Source organism: Phasianus colchicus, chromosome 15 (assembly GCF_987193195.1).
Source record: "Phasianus colchicus chromosome 15, bPhaCol1.hap1.1, whole genome shotgun sequence".
Taxonomy (NCBI): domain Eukaryota; kingdom Metazoa; phylum Chordata; class Aves; order Galliformes; family Phasianidae; genus Phasianus; species Phasianus colchicus.
Genome location: NC_143450.1, coordinates 7,714,462 through 7,729,501, shown reverse-complemented (window position 1 = coordinate 7,729,501; position 15,040 = coordinate 7,714,462). Strand labels below are relative to the sequence as shown.

Sequence of the window (15,040 nt, the reverse complement as noted above, 5' to 3'; positions counted from 1 at the left end):
TTTTTCTTTCTTTCTTTCTTTCTTTTTTTTTTTTTTTTCCAGTGGGCGCTGCTGGAATGCTCACAGCCGCGTGGCTCCTTCTCCCATTTTGAATGGGGAAAGCAGAGCTGGTGCCCAGCGGTGTGAGCCGGGGGAGGCCGGGGGCAGGGGATGCTGCTGTCCTGCGCTCCTTCAAAGTCTACACCGTTTGGTTTTTCCAGCTGTCAGAAACTTTCCTCCTCTAGGATTTATGGCGTCTTTCTGGATTTGTTGTAGGAGGGAATGGTGTGAAGGGCTTGGGGGGAGCGAGCGTGGAGCTCAACAGATCAAGATAGTTGCAAATAATTCACTTTCCCTTCCTCAGCCGGAGAAGCCTTTTGCAAAGGCGGAAGTTGGTGGGACTGGGAGAAGGCGATTTTGGAAGCCAAAGATGTTGCCTCTCCATCTATGAGGGGGCTGATCCCAGAGCAAGTTCAGATGCAATCTCGTCCCTGAAAATCTTCCTCCCTGCCTTCCGTCCGGCTCCTTCCCACCCAGTCAGATTAGCTCGGCCCCACTAAATGCTTATCTGCCGATCATTTGTCTATAAACGCATTAATTATATCTCGCTGCTTACATGCGGCTTTGTAATGATATTTTATTGATTTAAATTGTCCCCGAGGGTGTGCAGTGAATTGGGATAGCTGTATTTAAAGATACAAGAGCATTTCTAGGCACAGTGCTTTGTTTTCTCAGGCAGTTTAAAAACTCCATTATTGGGGAAAAGATGGGCTCCAGATTTTGTTTATTTAATGTAATGGATGGTAAAAATCAACTGGATTCCAGTGCACTAGGTATGCAAGGGGACCTGCAGCATCTCCTGGGCAATCAGTTGAATCTAGAACACCGATTCCACAAACATCAGCCAACTTTGTGTTTTATGGCTCATTGGAAAGCAAAAGAAACAATCTGGTTGTGTTACTTTTTACTCAAAAGTAAACTGAGAGTAACTCACTCTGGAGAGAGGACAGGAAACGTTTCGACGGGAGGAAAAGGCTCTAATGCAAAACCACTTTTCAGCAGCAATCAGAGCCTGCCAGGGACTTGGGAGATGGTGTGTAGGATGTCAAAACATAGTTTCATTGTAAGCTGTGCCCTTTAGCCTGACAAAAATATTACTGTGCATACGTAGCAGGAGATCACAGAGTCAGAATCTGACGATGATACTCCTGTGAAACAAATATTTCAGGGAAGAGTAGAGGAGTTACAGCCAGAAAAGAAAGTTGCTGCTGCCACACCAAAGCAAAGCAGAGGCTGTGGGGGAAGCGCCGCTCTCCTCAGGCGCACGGATTCACACCTTACAGGAGCCTTGGGAGGGCTGGCTCAAGTCGAACAAGAGAATTACACTTGCTTACCTGGAAATGTTAGGGAGGTGCCTTGTCAGGAAGGAATGGAGTAAGGGCTGTCTCAGAGTTTGGGGACAGCAGCTTGAACTCATAATTACTTTTGTTGAAGTTCAAGAATAATGCACACAAGAACACAGCCTGAGTGCAACATACGTTCCTCTCAAAGCTTCTGTGTGCAAAAGAGGAAGGAAAACAAAATGGCCAAGGCCCCCCTTGGGCTGAATGACACGAGTGCTGGTATTGGGAGGTCACTGTCTGACACCAAATGATTCTGCAAAAGTCGCCTAGATGGGATGGCTTCTTCCCATAGTACCTGCTTTAATGTAAAGGCACTGACGATTATTTTCCTTTCAGTTTCAGAGCCCACCATGAAGAGACTCCTCGTTCTTTGCGACTGCCTCTGGGCCTGGAGCCTGCTGCTGAATGCACTGACTGAAAGAAGGTGAGGAGATGTTTTTGAATGCATCGACATGTTTTGGGAACCTTGAATTTAATGCGGCAATGTAATATTGCATAGGCTGCACTACTGCTCAGTGTATTGGGGAAAGTTAATCCCTGTTCAAATCCCAGATAAATCTAACTGAGAGAAGATTGAAAGAAAACTGCAATTTGTTTGCATAACAACTATTTTTTTTTAGCACTATTGTGAATAAAACAAAGCAAAGCCTATCTAAAACAAGCTAAAGGCAAAGTGAGTTTTAAACACCTATGCAGTCTTTTATATTCTTACAGAATGACTGCTCGAGAGTAAAACTTTCTTAGACAAAAAAAAACCAAAAACTGTAATTCATGTGCTTTGTTTTGATTTTTATTTTTAATTTGAGTGCTTGTTCATAACTTTTTCTCCTGCGGAACGCTCCCAGCCCCATAGCTCCTTCTCCCATGTTATCCCCAGGGGAAAAGGGAATAGAAGTCATTTTTTGTTGGGTCAGGATTGTATTCTAAGCCAGTACCTGTACCTGTGACTTCAAAGCAGACCTCCTTAGTGAAGAGGGACTGCTTGGGTAAGGAATAGGCAAGCTCAAACCTGACAGCTGAACTATTTGAAAGACAGTGTTGCACCGAATCTCTATGGAATGTATGTAAAAGTTACAATCTAAAAACAGCATTCGGAACAATTAGTAGTGGTACATTATCCAACAGCAAGTCTGTTAACTAAAAACTGTAAGGTAGTTTGGAGTATATACTGAAGTCTGTGACATTCATAAATGAGTAAAAGGAGTTATGAAGACTGGCAGATATATTTCTGTATTTTGAAAATATCTGTGTCTTGTCAGTAATGCTGCCTCATGACCCAGCAGCAGCTTCAGTTTTGCTGTATTGAAAGTGATTCCTGTAAGATTCATTTGCGCCTGGATGTCCACAGTGTCTTCTCACATATGAGCAGCTCTAGATGAACTTACCTTCTGGTACCTTGATGAATTTCAGTAGACCGAAGTGTGCAAAAGGGCAAAGGTTCATCTTTGCACAACTGTTTACTCTTAAAAAAAAGAAGAAATAAAAGCAGGTGATTCATTTAACATATAGAATAAGTGCGATGTTCTAGAAGAAACGCCTTTGTTTTGATAATATATTAGGAAATGTGAGGTTTTCAAGTGTTCATGAAGTCCTACACCTGGTCTGCCTAGGTAATTTTGTGAAAATGTGTTGAGTTATATCAGTATGTGTACATCTACGTGTGGATGTTTATTTGTGTTCTATCTATAACGCATGCAAGTGCATTCGTAATGCGAGAATTAAAATGCATTGGACTTGTGTTTAAAAATTATATGGTGTGTCAGTATTATAATGACCTGTAGATGGAGTTAGTGCACAGTGTTTTATTATACTGTGGCTTAATATGAAACCACAGTCACATACAGTCACTTTTCCCACAAATGTACATATTCTACATAAATTGCATCTGTTTTTAGAGCCATTTTGTCATAGTAACTTCCCTTTTCTTCTGGAGTGCTGTTAATTCTGTAAGAAAAAAACAATTGTCAGACAAAATGTTTGTGATGCAGAAGCACACAGTCCTTCCATATCATTCTTCATGAAAAAAAAAAACACAAAATCCAGAACAGCACTGGGGCTGCTTTAACATGGGAGTTTTGACTGAAATATCACAGTCCCTGTGGAGCTACGGTGTGCTTGATACATACACAAACGTTCAGATTCTTCCTTTCTTGACGATGTGTCCATTAAATCCAGCCCTAATGGTGCTCTTTACCTCTGGAAAAATGGTGGAAAGAACAGGTGAGGGTGCTGACAGATGCAACAGCCAGGGTGGAAGCGCTGTGTTGTATTGTATCTGCTCAGACTGTGCTGCCTCTATAGTCCATCTTTCTGACAACGCTTCTGCAAACATACTCAGTTATTTACCCCTAGAATTTCTAAAATCTTTCTATATCCTTTTGCCACCTCAATTCTGATGACCTTCTGCTATCCTTGAGAGATGTATGTGCAGCAGCTTGTTTAATGACAGTGAGTGTTAATAGAGAATGTAATCCAGTGAACATTCCTGTATTGCAGTTCTACATAAGACATACAAGAAAAAATGCTTTAAAAGATACTGCTCAAAGGAGACAGCAGGAGAACTTGTTATTTAGTGACATATAGGAAAAATAAGAGAAAAGCATATTAGCATCTTAAAATGCAACTGTGGGTATGAAAAATAAATACAAATCAACCTAATCTGTATTAAGTGAAATTGTATGATGTGACTAGAAGAAATGCATAGTATTGCTAGCATTTTTAAAAGGCTGTTTGAGATTTTTTCTTCTTCATTAGGAACAGTGCTTTATATGCATTGAAGTACCTTGAAAACTGTTCTCTACAAGTCACATACTAGTGAAGTAAAACAATGCTGTGAATGTCAGTTCTAAAACTTGTTCAAACATGCAGTGATACTTATTCAAATCTGAACTGCGAAATAGCTTGGAAGCATTTGCAGAGCATCCATGCTCAGACAACCTTTCCTCCTCCTTTCTCTGTTTGATACAAGTGGAATATCTATGTGAGATATACAAGGATGTTTGACTTATAGAAGGATGTGTTGCTTACAGATAATAATTTTGCAGCTACTTTAAGAGGATCAGATTGTTTGCATATCAGTAATATTCCTTGCAAGACGGCCTTTGCTGGTTAGAGCAGAAGCGACTGTCAGAGCACTGAGAGCCATGTACCACCAGGATTGTACAAACAGCAAACTGCTCAAAGAGTCACAGTCGTAGCTAGAGCTGAGCCTTACAGAAGTTTCTGGTACTGCACTGTTGATCTAGTTCAGTATCAAGCGTGAGAAAGTGATGTTCTGCAAAGCAGCGTTTTGTATTTCAGTTATGATGACTTCAAATGTCTACAATGGAAGTCTTCCCAGCAGTGAATGAAAAAATGGTACTGGGCTTGTCTTTAAGACAACTGTAATCTATGATTAAGGGAATTATCTATGATTGGAAAGATTTAAGAAAAAAGTCAATTCTGATGCCTTTTACAGCAGACAGAAACCACTAAGCCCAAGGACTTGGTTCTGATTTGTAATGATGAAAGTAAGATTTTGGTAGCTGAAATCAAAGAGTTTAATTCAAGCAAAATTTCAGGACCTTTGGCTGAGTTAGAGTAATACATTCGGGATCTGTAAGCAAAGCTTTAGAGACAGGACAGATCTGCATCGCAAGAAGTGGTTCCATTTGTAAGGAAAAATGGGAGACATTCCTCTGAATGTAGCCACTGGAAGAAAACAGGAAATAAAGCACGATTATTTACAGATTTATGATACTATACCCTTATATGATTTACCTATTTACTCTTTGTAGGATCTTTGATTTTGTTTTTTTTAACATTTATTTTCAGTTCTTAAATATCAGTGCTCTCAATCCCTTTATCTTTCTTAGCATGCAATTCCTACATTACCTATTGTAACACGAATGAGCCCTTTACTGAAAGAACATGTTGGAGTATTATAAAGATTACTGAGTAATGAGATAAGCATTGAGGAATTGAAGTTATACTTGCTCACTTCACCCTTCATGGAAAGGCACTAGTTTTCTCAGATTTCACTAGAAATGTACAATTTAAAAATAAAATGTTTAAGTGAAAGAACCCTATGTTGTAATTTTCTGGAGGAGATTTTACGACCATAAATCAGTATAATCAGGATTAGACACATTTTGGAATTATTGCTTTGTAAGGTTCCTAGCTGACAGCTGTATTTCAGTTTTAACTGTTGTGTATTTCAGCTATGGACAAACCTCATCGCAAGATGAACTTAAAGACAACACCACAGTGTTTACCAGGATATTGGATCGCCTGCTGGACGGTTATGATAACCGCCTGAGACCAGGACTGGGAGGTGTGTTAAAATTTTCAAAGTGTTAGAGAAAAAAAACAGTGAAAACAATGTTATTTTTCCAAGATAAACTTGTTTATATATATATATATATATATATATATATATATATATAAATGTTAATATGTAATATCTGTCTTTTCAAAAATGCTGTGCTGTCTCCCACATACTCCGTTTTCACACATTTTTGCTTGAAGAAAGAAAATGGTTGACAATTCTAGACCTCTGAATACCTATTAAAATTTTGAATGTAGGAAGAATAAAAGAAGTGACCTGACAAATGGCAAAAGTTTATGAATCAGACCTAAACAGCACATGCAAACATGCAAAAATCCCACTGACTAAGAGTAAGAGGATCTGGTTTTAAAAAAGAAAACATCAATCAACCTTAGTCATATAAATGTCTCAGAGAAGTTTATAACATTTTTTCTCCATTGGGTATGTCAGGATTTGTTTCTGTAACATTTTGTCTTTGCAAGTTGGTAAAAATGTCTTTCTTCTGCTCTCAGGGCTGAATCCATAAAAAGTTATAAAACCACATAGCAATTACATCTTTATAAAAGTATTTTTGCAAAGCCTACTCCTTATCAGCATCCCTACACTGACTCTCTGATTTGTTTGTCAGAGATATGATCCGAAAACTGGGTCTTAAAAGGTTGATAAAGGTAGAGATTCTAATTGTGCCACTTTTCCCCTCCAGCAAAACAAAAACAAAGCAACACACCCACTCTACAAAGTTTACTTAACCAATTTCATATACCAGTTCTCAGCAGAACCACACTGTAAGAAAAACAGGGCACATTGTATTAAGAATTCTTATGTCATCTGCTGCGGATGAAAGGAAAGATAATTTAAACTAATCTTATTCTGTGACTCAAGGCTACCATCTTGCAATAGCTCTTGCATTGTGAGCCAGCTCCTTCCATGGTTTGACTTCACTGACTTAAAAGAATGAATAGAGATAAAATTCTGTTTATAAAGGGTCCATTAAGAAAAAACATTTAAAAATGGGTTGGTTTGTAAATTTGTGTGTGCAGTTTCAGATAACATAAAACAAAATAAGAATCACTTCTCTACCAGCACTTTTGCTTATTTGCTTGTAAACCTTTGGATTAGTAGAGAAACAAATGCTCTTTAATCTTTGATTAATGCAACTGTAGAATTCAGTAAGCTACTATATCACAGTAAATAAACACAGCACAGAAGGCAATAAATAAACGAAACTCTGCAAACTGTGTAAAGTCTGGTACATGTCTGCAAGAAAAATCTGAGAACATGATGATTTCTTGTGAGTTTTGTAGCTAGTAGGATTTATTTTACAGTTACTAGAAGAGTAAACAAAAGGAGACCCACAGAAAGGAATTTCTCTGCTCTGGATTGCAATTCACAGATTGGTCTCAAGGTCAGTGTAGACCCAGGCCAAAGACCTGTAAGATTACAATTTGCCTTTTATTCAATACAGTGTACATTTGTGATGCCAGTACCTCAGAATAAATTTAATTTCGCTCTTCTATTCCTCAGTGTAGAACACTAGAACTAAGTGTATCAAGACCTTTTGAGAATCCCACATGAGATGAAATTCTGTGCAGTAGATTCATGTTTAAAATGCTTGATTCAAAAGACATAATTTTATTCCACAAACTAGAGACATACATATAGGCCAGTAGTTTCAATTAAATGCCAATTTATAATAAAGGCTTTACGACGGAATTCTGAAGTTCAGCTTTTCAAAACAATGAGCTAAGAAACTTGAGATGATGTAATTTTGACGTATTTCATTTGGATAATTTGGGGGAACATATTCTGACGTGTTCCAGACGTACAAATACCCAGCAAGAAGTGCAAATTTATGTATCAGTACAGCATGGTTTTTGGAGGCGGATGTTCAACAGCCTTCCATTACAGCTTCATCCACTGCTGGAAATTCAAAATGTTTATACTTTCTTTTTTATAAGAAAGAGTAAATGAAGTAAAACAATGGATGGTATGGTTACTTTCTCCTATAGAAAGGGCCAGATTGCAGAAAGCTCTCTTCTTATCCCTCTAAGACCTGTACTTATGTACTACATGTATACATATTCCAATGGAAAACTGAATTATGTACAGAAACAAAAAAGAGAATGAATTTCTGACGAATTTTGAAGCTCTCTTTCAGCATGTGTGGAGTCAGTGCTTGATTAATTTTAAAGCTTCCCTTTTTTAACATTTACTTTTGAGGTATCACCTCAAAAAGAAAATGAAAAAATGCATATGCTCTTCAGAGAATAAGGCATTTAATACTATTATTTGTCAGATTACTTAGTAAGACCATACCTGAAATAAAGTGAATAGCTCTGAGCATTCTGCCAGTAAACAAAGAACAAATTACTTATCCTTAGAAAGAATAAAAAAATATGGATTAGGGGACCCATTGGGAAAAACTGCTGAATAACTGAATATGTGTATTATTTAAAAAAATGGAATTGTGGCTAAAATTAATCTCTTTTTTCTTTAAAGAAAAACACAGCATTTCATTATGCATTGACAAATTTCCATCTGTTACCAATAATTATTGATATAAATTGTGTTATTTAGATGTTCACTGCCTCCATATGTGGGCACAGTCATTTAGTCAGACATCACTAGGAAACAGCATCCTTAGCATCCATCCATAAACATGGACAGATAACTATATTTACAGTTATTTCTGCTTGGAAAATAGAACTTTCAAAATGAATCTAAAAATGTTCTGAATCACACTAGAGGACCCCTATTAACTCTACAAGAGGATACTCATTTACAAAAAGGAAGATGGAGGGATTGTACAGAGTAATGTATTGAATCTGAAAAGGAGGGAATCATGGTAGATATTAAGAGAAAAAATAAACAGTGAAGTCACTTAGGTAAAAGCTTAATTTTCTGTGTGAACTGAATGGATCCTAGTACTAGGAGTGAAAAGGATGTTGCTCCCTTTTCCAATGCACACTGCTGAACAAAAGAAAGAATCAGACCGTAATTTGAAGGAGTTCTATAAGGGGGAAAACTGAAGTCAGTGTTTGGTGACCTCCCACAGTAAAATTCTGTATCTGTGGTGGGAGTTTAAAAGAATGGAAAAGCAATAAGAAATGACACAAAAATAAGTTTCGTGAATAAATGAATATTACATTGACTTCTGGGATGTTTTGTGTGGAGAATAGATACGAGTCCTAGCTTACTACCATGGCAGGCTTGGAGGGCCACAGGGCAGAGAGAGTTTCCACAGGGCAAGTTGTTTGCACCTGGTGCTTGAGATTCAATAACGTGATATCAGGTGTAGCTACAGAATTTTTTTAAACTATCATCTTACTGGTGTACACATCTCCTCTATGAAACTAAATGATATCAGGTGGTCTGTGACCTCTTAATTTAGAATGACTGCAAATGCTATTTATCCCTTTGAGAGGGATTTTGTAGTGCGAAGATTGATTAATATAGAACTAAGAAGAGGTTTGATCAAGCAGGTCAGATAACATCTCCCTAAATTGAATTTGCTTTTATTGTTGGGTTGAGTGGCCATTAGAGCATTTCCCAAATAGATCACAAATACTACTTTAGTATTGAACAGAATTATAGTTTTATAATGTTATCAGTAAGGGATATTTGTTATCTGCCTTTTGTGATGGATATCAACACTGAGTGTGACTGTCCCTAAGTGGAATGTTGGTCATCTCAGGCAATTCATTACTTCCACAAAGTGCTTATATTTAAAATGATGGAGAATAAACTTGACAGCATTATGTTAAATAGGTTTTAAAATTCAGCTTTTCTAGAACATTGTCTATAAATATATGATAAACTGACCTTTTGGTGATTGTGGTCCCAGTGGAAATTATTTAATTTGAACTCACATCTAAACTAACATAATTTTGAGAAAATATGGTTCTAGTCTGTATGTGCAATAAAAATTTAGTTAAAGTGGTTTATTTCTATTCTAAATGAAAAGAGAGACCTATACTGAAGCTTACTCATAATCCCATCATGAAGAAGCATCAGATACTATACTTCACCCTCTAAGAATTGAGAGGGTTTGTTTTGTTTCCAACTCTGTAGGTAACACACCGATGTGAGGACAATTGTAAAAAGACAGAGAAGACCTTAGGAAAATAGCTTTGATATAACAGTAGGGAGGTTCTTTACAGAGAGAGTGGTGAGGTGCTGGAACAGCTTCCCAGAGAGGCTGTGGATGCCCCATCCGTAGAGGTGTTCAAGGCCAGGTTGTATGGGGCCCTGGGCAGTCTGGTCTAGCATTAAATGGGGAGGTTGGTGGCCCTGCATGTGGCAGGGGGGTTGGAGATTCATGATCATTGAGTTCTCTTCCAACCCTGGCCCTTCTGTGATTCTGTGACACTGTGGAGGCAGCTTTGAGCTCTTAATTGCCATGGGGATAGTTAGCATGAGATGGCGTAGCTCCCTTCATAGCAGCGTGCACTATGGCTGAGCAACCTCAGGACAGCTCATTGTTCTCCATTTTCGTATCTACTTTTGCAAAAGCAACCAGAGCAATTAGTCCATGTGCAGTTTTTTCTTCAGTAGGAGCAGTTTACGCCATACAGGCATCTAATTCCCTTTCATTCAAAACCACAGGAAGACTCTTCTCCATTTTAATAATTATAGCACACACTTAAACAAGACATGCAGGGGGAGCAGGTGCAGAATCAAAAATAAGGAAATTAATTTAAAATACGAAAATGAGTAATTCTGATAAGCCTCGTGTTCATATACCAGCAGGTGAGAAAGGGAAATAGTTAATGTATAGTTTTCTATGATAAATGGGCTTATTTCATGCTGTTAAAATCAATCTATATTCCTTATTTTGTTCTCAATTTGTAATCCAGTCACAATTCTAGAAATAATAAGCTCCCTGGGAATTTAAATCAAAACACTTATTGTTTTTATGTGTTAATTTAAAGAGTTTATCCTAGCATCATTACCAAAACACAATGGCTTGTAAGCAATGGCAGTAGTTTACACTGACTGATGCTTTTGTAGGCATATCTGGATCAAAATAATTTCCCCCTGATATTAACTTGTTCATTGCTTGATGTTGCGTTCTGGTGCCTACATGTTAAACACAGTAGTCATTTTGCTGATCAATAACCAGTTGGACCTTACGGTGTACATCATTAAAAATAATGTAATGCTAGTTGGTCACTAATAATTTACTTTTTATTTTATTATTATTATTTTTTAATGGAATTACATGATCCACAGATATCTTACCTACTCCTGTTCAGGAAAAAGATGTTCTAGTCAAGAGACATGGCCAGTGTCTTCACAACTGATGGATTTATTCTCAGCAGTAAGATCTGCTCCTGGCCTGAGCTTGTTTTGTTCAATGGCTTAGAATTTTCTCTAGTTCTTAGGGACATTGCAAAGGTTTTGAATATAGATCAGGATTTGAAGTTCTTTTAAAAAATCTCAGTCCATTTTGAGCATTTGAAGCACAGTTTAAGCCTTCCCATGGTATTCAGGCTCTAAGCTGAACATGGTTAACCTTGATTCTAAATATATATCCTAACTGTATGCATACAGTAAACGCATCTTCTGTGCAGGAGTGACTCACAACATTTGAAGCTCTAAACACAGCACAGTTGAATCATCTATTTAGTAAAACAGTAAACAAAAATTTCAGAACTTCCACATAGATTTGGAGGGGCTAATTTATGTGTTCATACACATTTCCACATTTTTCTCACTTCTCTTGAAAATGTGGTACATATCAAAGAAAAAACTAATTATCTGATCATGTGCACAGTGTTTTTTTTGGATTTGAGGAGGACAGTGATCAGATGGTCTGTAAAAGTCTAACTGGTATGATGATAACAGTCTTTTGTGATTTCAGAATCAAATTTTTCTATTATTAATTACGAATTTTGTGTCACTTAAATTATCTTTGCTGCAATACAGAAGTGAAAAGCACTACTAAGTTTTCTATTAATTTTCTCAAAAACTTTCCATTTTAATTTGGAAGCCTTTAGTTTCCATTTTGTTTCCCCAAAATCATTTCCTTGAACTTTAACCTCTACACTATGACCATATGTCTCCTAAATCTCTGAGTTTATATTATTAAGAATGAATCCCCTGGGCTGAAGAGCTTCCAGCATCTTCTATTTCCTAATGACAGTTGTGGGAACACCTCAGTAGAAAGGAGATGGAGAAATGGCAATTCAGAATGAAGGATCTTTTAAAGGGTTACTTGAGATTCACTTTTCAATATACAGAAAGCTAATAGGTCTTATGATGATACTAGATTCTCAGTCTCAAGAAGAGGTGATAAAACATCTGTAACTTAAAAAGTATGCTCATGCGTGTCTTACTGGACCTTGTGAAAACTGTGTCTTCTTTTTCTGCTGGCTGTTTCATACCAGATCACAGCTTCAGCTCTCGAACTTTGTAAAAGTGATGAATTGAAGGAGAGAGCACTCTTTCCAAGCCAAGTACTTTCTGGATAACCATATGCTTCTTCCCGTAATAGAAGATTAAATTCTCACTGTGGATTTCTTTAAGTCAAGAGTCAATTAGATGTCAAAAGAATACTTAAATTTCTCTGAGTCAGCTGAAAAGCTTGTAAACAGTGATAAGGTCACGCCTTCATTTCAATGGACAGCCAAGGAGGAAATTGCACCTATCCAATGGTTTCGTCAGATTCAAAGAACCAAAAGAACCACCATTAAACAACTCAGCTACATCACAGTACTTTATTTTCTGTAATTACAAATAATAAGCTAGAAATTTCATCCTTCAGTTTTTCCAACGAGTGCTACAGATTTCCTACTACCTGATTTTTGAACTGATTGTCTAACAGAATACAAGGGTCATTCAATGCATTACAGAAATGATGGTAGAATGAGAAGCAATTTTACATTCAGATTACTGCTATCTTACAACGAGAGGTATTTTTTTGTATAAAGTTTTTTATTAAACCAATTAAACATATATATTGACAAGATGTAGAGCTTTTGGAATGCAACTGAAAACTCTGTGTGCACTGTAGAACACTGACTCTCATTAGAATTTTTGGGTTATATACGAAAATGCATATTGCTGGTTAACCATGATTCCATATTTCACTTCTCTTTGTGTAAGAACTTTAGTTAATCTTGTTTGTTCCCAGATGCAAAAAAAAACCTCCCAAAACGAACAAAAACAATGAAAAAACCACCACCAACAACAAAAAAGCACATCTGAGGTGTTTTTCAAATCAGAGGATTCTATTAATTATTTTCATTTAATTTTTTTACAATATTGAAATAATAATATATAGATGTTATAGATCTATATATGTTTCTTAGTCTTATGACAGTTTTTGCTTCACTGCATGACCTTTACTTTCTGTACATGTACTTTTCTTTTAGCCTCTTTAAATTTATTTTTAGTGTCACAAATTTCACACATTATTTATTTTATTTGAAAGTTATTTGAGAAATGCATATCTCCTTCCACATTTGAAATTCCTAAAAAAAAAACAAAAAAACAAACCAAACCAAAACCAACCAAACAAAAAACCAACCCACACCAGTTTGTATAGTGCTTATAGTAAATAGTAAATACTCTGAGATCACTGTAAGTTCTGAGAGCTGATGGGGTTAGCTCCACTCAACACTGCTAGGATGTATGCCTTCAGGTGGTGTTACTCCCTGCAACTATATTTAACTCAACAGTGTTATTTTGATACTTGCCATCATGGGTGAGCATTTTCTGATGTGTATCCGAGAAAATACCAGTATGCTCAGAAGTGACTGGTAGTCTGAGTACAGGGGGAGGAAAGAGAGAGATGAAGTTTGTGAATTTCATAAAGGAACTTTTTAAACAGTGGATCTCCATAAGCCAAATATTTGGTTCTCTATGGAAATCAGAGAGACATAAAAAAGATATAGTAGAGAGGTTGAGATTATGTTCATTTGGATAAGTTTTAACTTGTTTTTGTTTCTCATAATCAGGACTAACGAAGCCATCTCATGCAAAAAATAAATAAATAATTTTATACACTAGAATGTATTTTATCTCTCTTTTTTCTACGTTTCTGTGTATCAGCACTAAATACATAATTCATAAGCCTAAGGTTAATTATTAGAGACCTTCAATCAGCTTGCCCAGCAGCACTGGGTACCCAATAAGACTTCTAAATACAGTGTAAAATACCTGGCACTGTTTGTAATGTCAGACAAAAACCTTTAATGGTCAAAGAGAGACAGGATTTCTACAACAGCAGAACTATGTCTGCTGTGTTTCAGTACAAGTCATGTCTGAAAAAGTCCCACGGAAACACGATAATAAAAAAAAATATTATTGCTGAGAATATTCACTGTGAAATTACATTGAGAAGCAATAAATTATCAGGACTGTATTGTAGACCAATTTTAGAATTGCTAATCAAAGCCAATAATTTTTCTATTTATTGTGAGAATTGGTAATGGTTAGATCTAATGAAGACTGTTGATAGACACTCACTGTCCTAATTTCCTGCTTCATCAGAGCGTGTAACTGAAGTGAAGACTGACATCTTCGTCACCAGCTTTGGGCCTGTTTCAGACCATGATATGGTAAGTGATGGCCTATATTTCTAGAGCATTCATTTTCTCTTGTCTTTTTAATTTGAAGGATGGAGGATGTAAGCAATAACTTATTTACTACTCTTAAAGCTGTTTTTTTTTTTTAAGCCCTTGATTCCAAAATGCTGTCAGTGTTTATGTGCAATGATTCCTGTTAGCTGTGACTGCATTTAAGTGCCCTGAAATTAGCATCCTCGATGACTTTAATAATGTATTTTAACAGACCTTATATTTGCTACCTAATATATTATGAAATGCATTAAGGTTTGGATCAGTACTCTTCTGAGAATGATTGCTCAGGTCCTTGCTGGCACATCACTGATCCAATTTGCTGAGAAAGATCATAATCTTAAAATGCAATTAACACTTGTGCTTACAATGTGACATCCATACACTCTAACCTGTATTTTTATATTAAAAGCTACTGATCAATGGGAAGTGAGTTTCCTCGAACTTGGCTGCTGAAGGAGAAGAGAAGATTAATGAGAGAATTAGTGTCACTTCTTTATGGCATGAATATGAAAATCAAACTGCCAGATAACTGCAGGGGATTCAGAAGTTCAGAAAACTGAATGAAGATGTTGTGATCCCTGGTCTTAAGAGATAAAAAAAAAAAAAAGTGTAAAAATATGGATAAAGTACTTTAAATTAAACATATAAATGAGACCTTCACAAGTAGGTTGCAATTGACAGGGAAAGCCTGGTTTGCAATTACTAGTATCTGTTGGATCCTGTGTAAAGATGAATGCTGAAAACATCCCCCTCATTAATTTAAATGG

The 15,040-nt window shown here is 36.6% G+C and overlaps 1 protein-coding gene and 1 long non-coding RNA gene across 6 annotated transcripts in view; one reads left to right on the top strand and one right to left on the bottom strand.

Annotated features, from left to right (window-relative positions):
- GABRA1 (gamma-aminobutyric acid type A receptor subunit alpha1) overlaps window positions 1–15,040 on the top strand; it is a 39,672-nt gene that overhangs the window by 968 nt on the left and 23,664 nt on the right. For all 4 annotated transcript variants that reach the window (XM_031598039.2, XM_090150654.1, XM_090150653.1 and 1 more), the window contains exons 2-4: window positions 1,719–1,806; window positions 5,582–5,694; window positions 14,185–14,252. In XM_031598039.2, the coding sequence (XP_031453899.2) occupies window positions 1,719–1,806; window positions 5,582–5,694; window positions 14,185–14,252 (269 nt within the window). The remainder of the gene's footprint in view (window positions 1–1,718; window positions 1,807–5,581; window positions 5,695–14,184; window positions 14,253–15,040) is intronic.
- LOC116232001 (uncharacterized) overlaps window positions 4,881–15,040 on the bottom strand; it is an 80,324-nt gene continuing 70,164 nt past the window's right edge. Inside the window, exon 4 of one of the 2 annotated variants that reach the window (XR_016471266.1) lies at window positions 4,881–5,072. This is a non-coding gene — a long non-coding RNA (uncharacterized LOC116232001). The remainder of the gene's footprint in view (window positions 5,073–15,040) is intronic. The other variant, XR_004167584.2, reaches the window with a different exon arrangement.